The 13,246-nt window shown below is 36.0% G+C and overlaps 5 protein-coding genes across 5 annotated transcripts; 2 read left to right on the top strand and 3 right to left on the bottom strand.

Moving 5' to 3' along the window:
* Positions 1 to 899: 899 nt before the first annotated feature.
* M431DRAFT_488627 (hypothetical protein) lies at positions 900 to 1,565 on the bottom strand (the record flags this gene model as incomplete). Its single annotated transcript, XM_024916581.1, has 2 exons — positions 900 to 1,189; positions 1,400 to 1,565. 2 exons carry the CDS (start codon positions 1,563 to 1,565, stop codon positions 900 to 902), a joined length of 456 nt encoding a protein of 151 aa, XP_024767025.1.
* A 1,471-nt stretch (positions 1,566 to 3,036) lies between these two features.
* On the bottom strand, positions 3,037 to 4,433 carry M431DRAFT_102473 (hypothetical protein; the record flags this gene model as incomplete). The annotated part of the gene is made up of 5 exons (XM_024911445.1): positions 3,037 to 3,477; positions 3,529 to 3,678; positions 3,724 to 3,849; positions 3,901 to 4,198; positions 4,255 to 4,433. 5 exons carry the CDS (start codon positions 4,431 to 4,433, stop codon positions 3,037 to 3,039), a joined length of 1,194 nt encoding a protein of 397 aa, XP_024767024.1.
* Positions 4,434 to 5,744: 1,311 nt separating this feature from the next.
* On the top strand, positions 5,745 to 5,915 carry M431DRAFT_36622 (hypothetical protein; the record flags this gene model as incomplete). Its single annotated transcript, XM_024914602.1, has 1 exon — positions 5,745 to 5,915. A coding segment is annotated over one exon (171 nt), but the record flags the coding sequence as incomplete, so codon positions are not given.
* Positions 5,916 to 6,435: 520 nt separating this feature from the next.
* M431DRAFT_11804 (hypothetical protein) lies at positions 6,436 to 7,278 on the bottom strand (the record flags this gene model as incomplete). Its single annotated transcript, XM_024912019.1, has 1 exon — positions 6,436 to 7,278. One exon carries the CDS (start codon positions 7,276 to 7,278, stop codon positions 6,436 to 6,438), a length of 843 nt encoding a protein of 280 aa, XP_024767022.1.
* Positions 7,279 to 8,843: 1,565 nt separating this feature from the next.
* On the top strand, positions 8,844 to 9,149 carry M431DRAFT_488624 (hypothetical protein; the record flags this gene model as incomplete). Its single annotated transcript, XM_024916580.1, has 1 exon — positions 8,844 to 9,149. The coding sequence occupies one exon, from the start codon at positions 8,844 to 8,846 to the stop codon at positions 9,147 to 9,149; it is 306 nt and encodes a 101-aa protein (XP_024767021.1).
* Positions 9,150 to 13,246: the final 4,097 nt, after the last annotated feature.

Raw genomic sequence — 13,246 nt, 5'->3', positions numbered from 1 at the left:
GGTTTAAAATCCCACTCGCATTTAAGCCATGCATATATTTCCCTTGGAAGTAGTCTAGCTAGCTTCGCTATATATATACCTCATATTTTAAAAAGAATTAAATATGTTAGAAACACCTTGACTAAAGAATGGGCTCACGACTCGTATGTAAAAAAGCCTAAAGCATAGTTAAGTAGAAGAGCGGGCGGCCCCATACACAGTCTCTGAGTGTCTTATTCCAGGCGTTCGCCAAGACCAGATGGGCTAAATTGATGCCTATACGCGCACTTTCCACGTTTTTAATAATGCTGTTTTAAATTACCCTTCACGCCAATCGCCATCTTGTCGTGGTGGTCATTTGTTAAACGTATTTCAAGGAGGACTTTGCTCTTGCGTTAACCATGGTTTCATTCGAGGTTCTGGATCCCCTGCTAGATGACCAACCCACTCTGTGCGGAGTTCTTTGCGTGAAGGCTGTGAGGCGGCGGTCTCGATGCCCTGCGGATGGTGCCTTGCTTGCCGGGGAGACCCTCGTTGTGTGGGATTGCCTTTTGTGACAGGTAACTGCATGGTTCGCCATCTTTGCTGCCACCGCCGCTGCCTTTCTGCCCGCCCTTCCTGCTGCTCACGTCTTTGTTTTGCCGGCCTTCTGCTAGCGTTCCTGTCTATTGACCCAAGCTCCCCGTGCCTTTCTTTTTCGCCGATCAGCCAGTCGTTCATGGTGTCCTCGAGCTGGGCTTCAGCCTGCTGCGAGATGCCCGGTTCCCAAGCCCAATAGTACTGCTTAACCTCTTTGATATTGTATGTGATCGACCAGCATCATCACTCCCCTCTTGGCGTTCAGTCGGAAGCCACCATTGGCGTTGCTATCATCGTCGTCGTCGTACTCGACGTTATCACTACCGGTGGCTTCTTTATCCTTATCTCCGGCTGCTGGTGTTGGCTGGCGTGGGCACCCACTCAGCTTGGACGCCAGAGCTCAGGCTGCATGGAACGATCTCCAGTGCGCCACGCCAAAGTTCGCTGCAGTTAAACTTTCTGTTATACACGTCCCTGGCGGCGTCGTCTTCTTCTATTGACAGATCTTCCAGTTCGGGGCCGCCCAGCCGCTTGAGCTCCTCCCGTAGGCTCAGGACGTGTTCGAGGATATCCCGCTCGGCTGGATGGACATTTGCGTGATCTTGTTTGCGGCCCAGTGATTTGTACATCCCTGAACGGTGGTTCCAGGTTCTTCTTGAAGAGGGAAGGCTTGTTATTGCCGTGCGTTTGACGTCTGACGGGCGGGGGTTTAACCCAGGCCATGACGTGGATCATGGCCTGGCTAAGCGGCTATTCTTAATCTCCAACGTGGGCTTCAATTTGGGAAAGGGATGGCAACCCGCCTTCTTGATAGCTTTAGCCTGCTGCTGGATCTGCTTACCGCAGAGTCCAGCGAGGAGGCCATCGCCGCCCAGCATCTCGCTCTTCCTTGGTTTCTCACACGCGCTGTCCTGGGGCAACCCAAATCTCTTGTGGGAAATGCTGTCGACCAGGTCTTCCGTATAGCCATTTGTTAGAAGGTCTGCAAGCGTTTCCCAATGATTCATCAGGATTCTGTCGGAAGGCACGCAATCGCCTTCGCACGCATTTACCTCCCGCTCGAGGTATACAAGCGTGTCAAGGACTCGATTAAAGCGAGATATCCAAAATCTCACATGACTAGCAGATGGGTAATCATCATATAAAGGAAAGAATGCAAGTTGTGAGATATAACCTAGGCAAGAGCATGCATTTAAGATAATACTAGTAGTACTAGTACTTTATAAACAAGAATTCGACTATATGCAGCTGGTACAAAAAGAGGGCTTGACTTACCTTGTAAAGCCGGTGATTTGTCATATCAATCCACTTTGAAGCGTTAAATGTCTGTTGCCAATGGCTGTCTTGTACCATGACATAGTAAAGCGACTCCAGAGCTCGTTCCTGGATTCATAGCCCTTTCACGAAGCAGGTTTCAAAACAAAGACACTAAGTGTTACCATGATTACCTTTGTGAGAGAGGGCTCCACTGGTATTTTAGAGGGCCTCGTGCAGTAGGTAGACCCATTCTGTCTAGGTAATACTATAATAATGCTTCTATAATAAAATTTTATTCCATCTGTGCTGTAAAATCCGGCTCTGCTGCAAATTTCTTTGGTGATCTCCAACTCAATCAGCCCTAGATCCACTCGTCATCCCCTACGAACGGTACATACATTTTGATCTTCCTTCTTAAAGAATGATACTTTATCAGATGTTAGAGATGGTTGTCTGGTTTAGTTACTGTGCCAAAGCGGCATTGTTTGACTCAGCACTTTGTGACGAGTGGCGATCTATTTTTTTCCCACGCTTCCGGTATATTCGCTCCCCCTTGGCATATATTTGAACTTGAATCCGCATAATCGAGTCTAAGCGAAAGAACGGCATAGGCTACCTGTTCATCTCTTCGAGCAAAATGCACCGTGCTGGGTAGCATCGGATTCCCTGGAGAGGACAGCGTCAGGATGGGTGAAGAGCTGATGAGTTCGTGGCGATAGCCATCGGTGGATGATATGGCGAACGCTATTGCTGGGATAGCTATACTTCTAGAAATTATCGAGTATCTAGGTTCAGCTGCTTGGGACTTGCCTAAGACTTCACCCCTATTTTCCCTACTACGGTGCATTTCACTTTGAAGGTGTCGCGTGTTCTGGCACCAATACCCCTTGTCGAAGCCGATATTTTGAGCGGCTGTTTCATCCAACCTACGACCTTTCTCTCTAGGTCACCTGTGTGCTTGACCACTGCGCCACACAGCCCCTCGAATTGTCATTTCGTCGTATTGCTTCTGACAATTTCCCACTTAAGTTCCAAATCAGAGGACTAAGATGAAATAAGGGAGTTATTGGAAGAGTATTAAGGATTGTGTCCTATTAAATTGATATTTTGTAGAATTTGTAGGTTACCCTTCTACAGAGCAAAACCTCAGCATGTAGCCACAGGAGAATAACCCTATTCCCGATCCCGAGTAGAGTGGGTTTGTCATTTACGAGCAACAAACTAACCACAAAGTCGAATTTTCTGGCTCATCCATTGTATGTATGTTAGGCAGAAGAGGTCGTCACTAACATTGACATTGACAGGCTTCTGGTTTATCAAGTTATAGTCTTCGACACCATTAGGCTTCTCGGCAGCTCGATTCTCTAGGTGCCTGCGGCCCCTAAGGAAAAATATCCAGTGAGCAGCTCTGTAGATAGCGACACCAATGTCGGAAAGATTGGCCATATCACGGAACGCACGCCATCCCATAGCTCCGCCTTGGTATTCGCCTGGTTGATCAAATGAGATGACGTAATCCTTCCACGGGTAGGCTTTAAGGTGGAGGAAGGCAAAGAAAATCAGCTCAACAGAAAGGACTAAGTACTGGAGCACGACTTGCACATCAGTTTGTCCTATATAACGAGAGGATCTGACTTTCGCTGTTGCGAGATTGAAGATTATCTGGGGCGCTATATTAGCTTGAGGCGGTTGATAAGGTGAAGTGAGTCATACAGATTGCCAAGAAGTTAAGAAGATGACAAGCTTGATGCAAAGAAGCTTGCGATCCATACGGAGGTGCGAAAACTTGTGCCGTATAGTCCAGTGAGCCTGGATTAAGGTATGCATGGCGGGGATCATCGATAGAGCCGTAAATATAGTTGTCTGCTGTTGTTAGTAGAGAGGTAAATAGTGTTGAAGAAGCCATACCCATAAGTGAGCGAAGTGTGTGCTGAGAGAAGTCTGGCAGTATTTCCCAACAGCCTGTGTAGAGATAGCTACAATTCCCATCATGATAGAAACAACGACATATTGATAAACACAAAACCAGATAATCTATTTAGTTAGCCTAAAATAAAGAGATTACTTGGCAGACGGTTGACTTACGTTGAATTGGGTCAAAGCGGTCCGCGGCGTCCTGAAAGGCCCATTTTGCATACCGGTGATGGAATATAGGAGGTTTAAGTGGAAAATCCATGGTCTTGCCTCTTTCATCCGTAGCCAATCTTGTTGTTGCTCCCATGCGGGTGCAATAAGACAGCAGATGAATGTTAAGTAGCCCACAAGGATAAGAGGCGCCAAGACCGCCATAATGATGGAGAAGTAGACGTAATACCGGTAAAATCCAGTAACAAGTAAACAAGTTGCGCCGTAAGCCGGGATAATAAAAAGTATACGAAGGATACTGACTGCATTAATGAACTGATTTATCGCAGAGAAATTGAAGGGGGTTACACTTACTATTTCTGCTGGTGAGGTACAGAATAATGAGTAGCATGCTGGTACATTAAGTATAAACTTGTACTCGTAGAAATAATAACAAAAAATGAGACAAGGATGAGGGCAATATGATGGAAAGTCAGGACGCCATGTATCGGAACCTCGCTAACTGCTCTTAAATGAGATAAAAGTGGCTTCATGGGAAACATATATTCTAAACTTACTGCGATTTGTTTCAAGCGTATTGTTGCATACAGGAATACCCATCTTTGATATTAGATGAAAATGGCAAGTGAGAAGCGTGTATGAGCTCTAGCTATGGAGAGATTGAAGAATAATTATAATCAAATAAAGAGAGCGTCTTTTCATTGAATAGAGACATATTCCGCACCTTATTATACTATTTTTCTATGAAATGATTTCTCCACCTTTACATTGAAGGTAACACCTGAAAATTTTTTTAAATAAGGAATAGATTGAAGCACTCCACACAGCTAAATTAGGGCTGTCTCTGTATTTAAGCGTGTTTAAAAATGCTACTAGTATGTTTACTAATGTACCTTCATGTCTGTTTTAGGCAAGGGTTTGCGACGTGCATTGAAGCGATCTATATTTAGCGTCAGAAGGTATATCAAGCATTATGTATAGATCTTGGAACAACCTCTGGCATCATCCTAATGCTTGATAATTCCCGTCTGGCCAGATATAGACTCTCAGGGGTATGTTGCGATACTTCATTCAAAACAAGGGTCGGAATACGAAGAAATATATGGTAAACCGGTCTATATTTGGTTTATATGGTAAGATACTAAGCGGATGACCGAGTCGGGTTTATATTATTAGGGGGTACACGACGTGAGAAACACGCTTATTAGTTGTACTGTATATGTTAAAAGATACGCTGTGCAATGAAGCTACTCCATGCGAATGATTAACTTCAACAACTAGCAATCCAGGCTATCCAAGTTGAATCGACGCACTGGCAATGTCCCCGGCGTTACCATCCAACGCTCCATCCTCCACAGGCTCCTTGCAGAAAGGATTGGCCACGGGGATTCGTGTAATACCATAAGAGATACGGTCACGAGGCGAGGCCCAACTGCAAATGTGGCGAGCCCAGGACACAGGGCCACTTCGTTGAGTGCCGCATGTTTGAACCATTCTTACCAGAGATCCAAGAGAAGGATCTCTTGGCAGACATGAGCCGGTCTGTGTTCTGCTGTACGGTGCCTTCAGTCGGGAGTCTTTCCAGATTCTTCGCAATCATTACATTGATTTCCTTCCATGGTGCATCTTTAGCACTCCTGCTGTATTTGTTCGGGTAGTTGTACTTCAAAGACCGTCTCTATCGCCTGGTGGTCCGACCCATGATCTGTTTTCATAGGTGTGCATTTAATCATACTTGTCGCTATGTCTTCCGACGCGAGGGCTAGATCAATGGTCGAGTCAAATTCTCATCCATGCCAGGTTTTGGTGCGTGGCGGCGAGGCTACACATCGCAAAGCTGTTAGAAGGTATTGGAGGAAGGTCTTCTTCCAATTTGGGATCTAACAAGGCGATTTCAACAGGATAACGCAAGAATCCACAACTTTGGAGGCACGCCGGAATGGCTTCAAGTCCACGGCATTGATTATATTGACTGGCCGCCTCACTCCCCCGATCTCAACCCTATAGAGCACGTTTGGAAGGCTTTGAAGGAGAATTTATTTTATTTATTTCCTTATCTTTACGATTCAAAAGATAACACCTAATTAATAGAAAAATTAAAATGCAGCTTAAGGGTTGCGTGGGCAACTATTCCACAAGTCCTAATTCGGAGGCTGCTCTCTTCTATGCCGCGCCGACTTGCGGCTGTTATTCATGTACGAGGCTATTATATAAAATATTAAATGACAGAAGTTGGGCATTTTAATGGCTAGTTTATTTATTTTTATTTTTATTTTATTTTTAATTTTTTTGCATTTAAATTGACTGAGAAATAGCTAGTTGAAGTTATTTTGTATAAATCTGCCTTAGTAGAAAAAGTGGTGTGTTCGCAGACTTTGGGCCACTAAGTGTACTTAAGTACAAGATTAAGTGTTTGTTAAAAAGAATGCTGCTTAGATGACAAAACAAATAGAAGCTGCATCTTGGGCGCATGTCTTCCTAAAAACTAAATAATGCAGAGGGGTAAGACGCCATAAAAGGTATTGTAGTCCCTGGTTACGCAAGCCTCCTCCGCGGCGCAATATTATTTAGCCCAAACATCTTGGAAAATAAGAGTGAATACAACCAATGGGCGCCGAGGGTCTCAATTGCCCAGACAGTGAACGCGCCGCTTCCGCACCATATGATGTCTGGTGGTTGCCCTTTGGTAATTTTCATAACAACGGTCTTTGCGTATTCTTCGGGTTCCATTGTGGTAGCCTCAAGATCGATCCATGCGCTATTGATCTTGGTCTCGAGGTACTTATAATAGGAGTTTGGGGTTAAGGCAACACGCTCACTAGACATTCCAGTGTTCACGGCAGCTGTTTGAACGAAGATGACTCGGACGCCGAAGGGTTTCAATTCGAGACGTAATGTTCTGGCGTACAGCGCCACTGCTGCTTTGGATGCATTATAGATAGACTGCGATGGATGAGGAGTGTACCCTGAGACGGATCCGGTGAAGACAATCTTGCCTTTCGAAGAAATAACAAGGTCGGCGAAAATGCAGTTCATCTCAATGATACCGAGGAGATTGGTGTCGAATGTTTTAATGGCTTCGTCATGTGACGTCTCGATGGCCATTGCCAAATGGCGGTAGCCTGCATTGTGATAGAGAATATTGAGTGTGCCATTGGTCTCTCGGGAAATCCGGGCGTGGGCTTCAAGAATTGAGTCTCGGTTCGTAACATCGAGGACGATGGCAGTGATGTTTTGCATATCGACTAGGTCACCCATAGACATGATGCGGCGAGAACTAGCATATACATGATAATCCCGAGAAGCGAATGCCTTTGCTAGTGAATATCCAATACTGCCTTGAGTACACCCAGTGATGAGAATTGTGGGCTTGACCATAATGATAGCGAGGCCGGTGAGAATATAGAAAACCAACGAGAGGAAAGGTTGCGATACCCGCGACAGTTGACTTGGATAAAATTATGGACAAGCAGGGAACGTTAGTGACAGGACTTTATATTCCATAAACATGGAATGATGACCGAGTACATAGGACTGAGTTGGATTGGCTCATGCTAACAGCAGACCAAGCCAGAAAACACATGTAAAAACCCAGCGTGTCTTGGCATCCTGTGGATTCTAATAAGATAGATCGGGCCGGAGTCCGTCTTACAAAGAGTCGCTCCAACTAAGCATCGATCTTACAAATCTGAAAGACCACCCATCTGCGAGACGGTAACGGAGCGGAGCTTCGCATGAAGTCACAGCCTCCTGTTTAAGCCAACAGTCTTATGCCGAATTCCACACGCACAGCTTACATACTGGCCTTTGCCCTTACAGACAGCGATTTCCCTCATGTAGTCAGTAACGCAATTCGCGCTTCTTAACAGCACCATCAGCAATGAGCAATTCCTAGATCGAACCAGAACACTATCTACGAGATGCGTCGTCCGTTGCCCGCAGAACGAAGAAGAAAAAAAGGGGTCATGAGATAGAGGCATGAATAGCCTAAAGCAGACGAGCATAGCTAAGGATGCACCGCGCATCCTTCGTCAAGATTTGTTCAATTCTATCCAATGAGAGAACCTAGACGACAGAGTTCACATAGAAAAGACGAGTGCTTGGGTAAACTTGATGAATCCCCAAACATAATTTGAGACGATACACTCTCAGTTTCAGTAAATCTTCTCTCTCTGCGCTTTTCACACCAAGGTAGCATCTCATTCGAAAATTGGCGGGCCAAACTCCGCCGAGTGATAACTGCGCGTTACGGAACAAACTGACTCGGCATTCTTAATTGAGCCGAGGCCGTGTTCACATCGTCCACGGCGTGGATAGAAGGCAAAAAAATGACTAGTAGCAAGTGTACCATGACTAATCGCTCCGTCGCCGATTACAAGTATCGCATCAATAAGGCTAATCATAATTAGATCCGTGAATTTAGACCTGGAAGTTGGGATCAAGAGTGAGTTTATCCTACTGTATTAGGACTTCCGGGTAGAACAGGTGTATGCACTAATGTAGCTGCTGGCTCTAGAATAGCGCCTTTTGATTGGCTTAATGCTGCAAGGGTGGAGTTCGGCGACGGCATGATTAGTCATTTGCCGCTACCGCTTAATTCGTTTTCGCTCTCGCTCCGCTTAATTGGTCCTCGCGACGAGGGGCGCAAGCGGGCTTCACCTGAGATTGGGTATCTTAATGTAGCTGGGGCTTCATGAATATTGCTTTGAGTATTGTGCAAAGTCCGCTCGAATGGACACGCGGGCAAACTTCGTTTTCCGGCTTCATACTGATGGGAAATATAGATATGGATGATAGTTGCATTTCTTCGCCAACGGGACATATATATATGTGCATGCGTGTGTAAACATTTTACTTGAAATACTAAATTATTCTTTGCTCATAAACCCAATAAACAACACTGTCTTCAATTTCTGCTTCCTGAACACTCGATTATTATATAAATGTCTTCCCTCTTCATTGAAAACCGCACCGCCTTGGTGTTTGGAGCTTCTGGTATCACTGGATGGGCTATTCTACGCGAAGCTATTAAGTATCCCACTACCACGGCATTTCGTCGTGTTATTGGCCTTATAAACCGACCATTAGACCGAGCTGTGTCTTTCCTGCCCGATGATAGTCGCCTCGTGCTGGCTTACGATATTGATCTTACCAGGAGCATAGATGAAGTGGTGGCCAAGCTTGTAGATATCGAAGGTATTAGAGATGTAACTGAGGTATACTTTACTGGTATGGCTAAAGTGTTCTAACTATTATTAGTGGAAAGTTGAAGTAAATTAATTTTCATAGTATATGTTTAACCTGCCGGAGCTTCGGATTTCGCAGGCTTTGACATCCTTAAAGAGGTTAACGTTTGTATACTTAAAACTGTAGTTTAGGTAGTTAAGAGAGTCAGCCTAAATTTGAGATTTTGGACTTTGTAAATAGGTAGCAAGGTAGGACGTACTAAATTAACGCTAGATATTAATGATAAATACTGACTCCCTATTGCATAGGTATACAGCTATATATATATTCTGCAGCTAGGATTTCTTAATATCCCTGCTAAAGAGACGGACCTACTTATTCCTTAGCTATACAAAGATTAAGTCTTCTATTATGTATAACGAACTGGTTCCTATAGGCACTATAGGTTAGCTATTTCCAAGGGACAAACCTTAGAATAGTTCTATAGTTTATATTAGCGGAGTAGTTAGGTTAGTTAAATAAGTAATTTTATTACTAACTATAGAGTAAAATATCTAAATATTTAATTTAATTACTATAGTAATAATAACTAGCTATTTAAGTATTTTAATAAATAATATAAAGTAAACTTATATATTTAGTTAACTTAGATTAGATTAATATATAAAATATTAATTCTTTTTTAGATTAATAAATAATTTATTAATCTACTATTAAATTAAAAAATTATCTTTTAATCCTTCTTTAATTAATTAAAGGATTAAAGTTAATTTAGTTTAGGTTAACCTATTAGTTTATTATTATAACTTTAAAAGCTAAGTTATAATATAATATCCCCTTTTTATTAATTTTATCCTTAAGACCTTACTATATTTAATATAAGTAACTACTTTCCTTTATTTTTATTAATATTTTTATTTTTTCCTTTATATTTATATATTTTTATTAATTATTATATTAGGTATTTATAAAAAATCTTATCCTAAGATAAAGTATTATAATATTTTTTTAAAAATTATTTTATTTTATTTTATTAAAATAAAAGATTATATATATTATTTTAATAAAAAAAAGTAAAGCTTTTTAAAATATTAAATATCTAAAGAAAATTCTATTTATTATATTAAATATATAAAAGATAATAAATCCTTATATAATATATATTTATTATTATTAGCTTAGCTTTAAAAAATTACTTTATTTTATACTTAATATAAAAATACTTTTTAAAAAGCTAAAGAAAAGTATAAAATAATTAATATAAAGATTAATTATCTTTATAAATAGAAATATCTATAGTTAAAGAAAATAACTTATATAGTTATATAAGGTATTAATAACTTAGAGGAGTTAAATAAAGTTAAGCATAAGGAAGCAGAGGCTATTTATTAAATTATTATAATATAATTAGCAAAGGGTTTTTCTAAGGTTAACCCTGTTTTTTTAAGGCTACTAGATTATTTAAGAATATTAAAAGTAAATCCTAAGCTAATATAATCCTTAGGCTTTAATAAAGTTTTTCTACTAGTATTATTAAGTTTTAAGGTATTTAATAAGTTTTTATATTTTTTCCTTTTTTTTCTTTTTTTTTTATTATACTTTATAATATTATTTATTATCTTCTCCTATTTTTATTATATTAATATCTTTTACCTTATATTTTTTTTCTTCCTCTTTAATAATAATTTTATTTTAAATAAATCTTTTAGTTTTTTTATTAATTTATACTTTTTTTAATAAAAAAATATAAAATATTAAATATATATATTTCCTTTATTTTTTCTATTATTTTAAAAGTTTAAGTTTATAGTTTACTTTTTTAATTTTCCTTAAAATTTTATAAAGTTTAAGTTTTTTAAAGTTAAGTTTATTACTTAGCTTATTTATCTTAATATTTACTTATTTATTTCCTTATATATATTAGTATAACTAAATTATATTTTTTTTCTAAAAGGTTAGTTCCTTAAGTCTATTTTTATTTATATATTTAATTATCTATTATTAAATAAATTTAAGTTATTATTATAGTTTATTATATAATTTAATTATATCTTTTACCTTAAATATAGCTTTTTTAATATTTTTCCTTTACTTTAGTAATTAATAAACTTTAGGTTTAAATTTATAATTTAAGAAAAACAGTAATTTATTAATTAATTTTAATTTTATACTATTATATATAAGTTATATAACAGGGAGGAGTTCTACTTAGTTATTTTACTTAAAATTAATATAATAATATAAATAAGTTTTAATTATTTAATTAATTCTTTTTATTTATTTATTTATCTATAGGTAGTAGATTATATTAGCTTTATAATTTATTCTTAGTCTAGCTATAAATACTTTTTAAAACTTAAATATAAATATATTTCCTTTATTAAAGATTATATTTTTTAATAGTTTATAGTTACTTATAATATATTTTATTATTATATAAGCTAATCTTTTTATATTATTAACTTTTTTAAATAATATAAAGTAGGCTATTTTTATAAATTTATTAACTATTATAAAAATACTATTATAAAGTACCTTTATAACTAATTCTCTTAAAAAAGGTAGTTTTATAATTAAGTTAAATAAGATTAATTCTTATAGTTATTATAGTATAAGTAATAGTTATAGTTATTTATATAGGTTATATTTAGAGCTTTTGGCTTATTTATATATTATATATTTTAATATAATTTTTTATACTTATATTTTAATACCTTTAAATTTAAAGTATTATTTAACTTATTATATAGTTTTCCTAATACTATAGTATTTATTAAGCTTATATACGTAAACTAATTTTACTACTTTATTTTATAAGTCTTTTAATACTTAAATAAGTTTATTTAGTATTAGGTATTTAGTATTTATAAAAATATTTTCTAAGTATTATTAATTTTCCTAGTTTTTAATATATTTCTTTATATTATTAATAATTAGGTTATTTATTTTAATTTAGTATAAGGTATTAATTAATTAAATAACTAAGTTTTTATATTAGTTTTTTTTTAAAATTTAAGCTTTAATTTCTAAGATTTTCTAAAAGTAGTTTAAGTATTTACTAAATATATTAGTATATTTATTATTTAATTTACTATAGTATTTAATAATAAGCTTAAATTTAAAAAGTTATTTATAATACTTAACTTATTTATAAAATAATTTTTATATTATTATAAAGTAAGTAATATTCTAATAATTTATAAAAATTATTATTAAAAATTAACTTTTTTTATAATAATATCTTTAATACTACTTACTAAATACTTAATATATAGCTATAAACTCCTTATTATAAATAAAATATTTAAGTTTTAGTTTATTTAGTTTTTTTAAAAAATAAGTAATAGGCCTAAGCTTCTGCTTAGGTATATGATTTAGTTAACTAAGTACTCCCTTAATTATATAATCTAAAGTATTAGTTTTAATTATATAGTTTTTTAAAAAAGTAGATAATAGACCTAAGTTTCCCTTTTTTATTTAGTTAACTAAATACTTTATTAATTATATAATCTAAGGTATTAGTTTTAATAGTAATAGGCTTATTCAAGTTAAATATTATAAGTATTAATATACTTATAAGGGCTTATTTAAGGTATTTAAAGGTTATTAAAGTATTTTACGGAAGTTTAAATTTAATATTTTTTTATTAAGTTTATAAGTAATATAGTAATTTTTAAAAAATCCTTAATAAAGTATTAATAATAATTAATAAATTTTAAAAAGCTTTATATTTATTTAATATTCTTAAATAGCTTTTAATTATTAATTACTTTAAGTTTTTTAAGGTTTATTTAAACTTTACTTAAGGTAATAATATATTTTAAAAATATAACTTTTTATATATAAAAATTATATTTCTTAAGTTTTACTAAGAGTTTATTATTTTAAAGTATTTATAATGCCTTTTTAATATATTTCTTATACTTTTTTAAGTTTTTAAAGTAAATAAAAATATTATTAAAGTATATAATAATAAAATAATTTATATAATTTTATAATATATAGTTAATTATTTTTTAAAATATTATAGAGGTATTAGTTAATTTAAACTATATAATATTATATTTATATAATTTATATTTAATTTTAAAGGTAGTTTTTTATTTATTACCTTTTTTTATATAAATAAAGTTATAGGCTTTTTTAAGGTTTAATAAAG

The sequence above is a fragment of the Trichoderma harzianum genome (genome assembly GCF_003025095.1).
Source record: "Trichoderma harzianum CBS 226.95 unplaced genomic scaffold M431scaffold_78, whole genome shotgun sequence".
NCBI lineage: Eukaryota > Fungi > Ascomycota > Sordariomycetes > Hypocreales > Hypocreaceae > Trichoderma > Trichoderma harzianum.
This window is presented reverse-complemented; position numbering and strand designations above follow the sequence as displayed.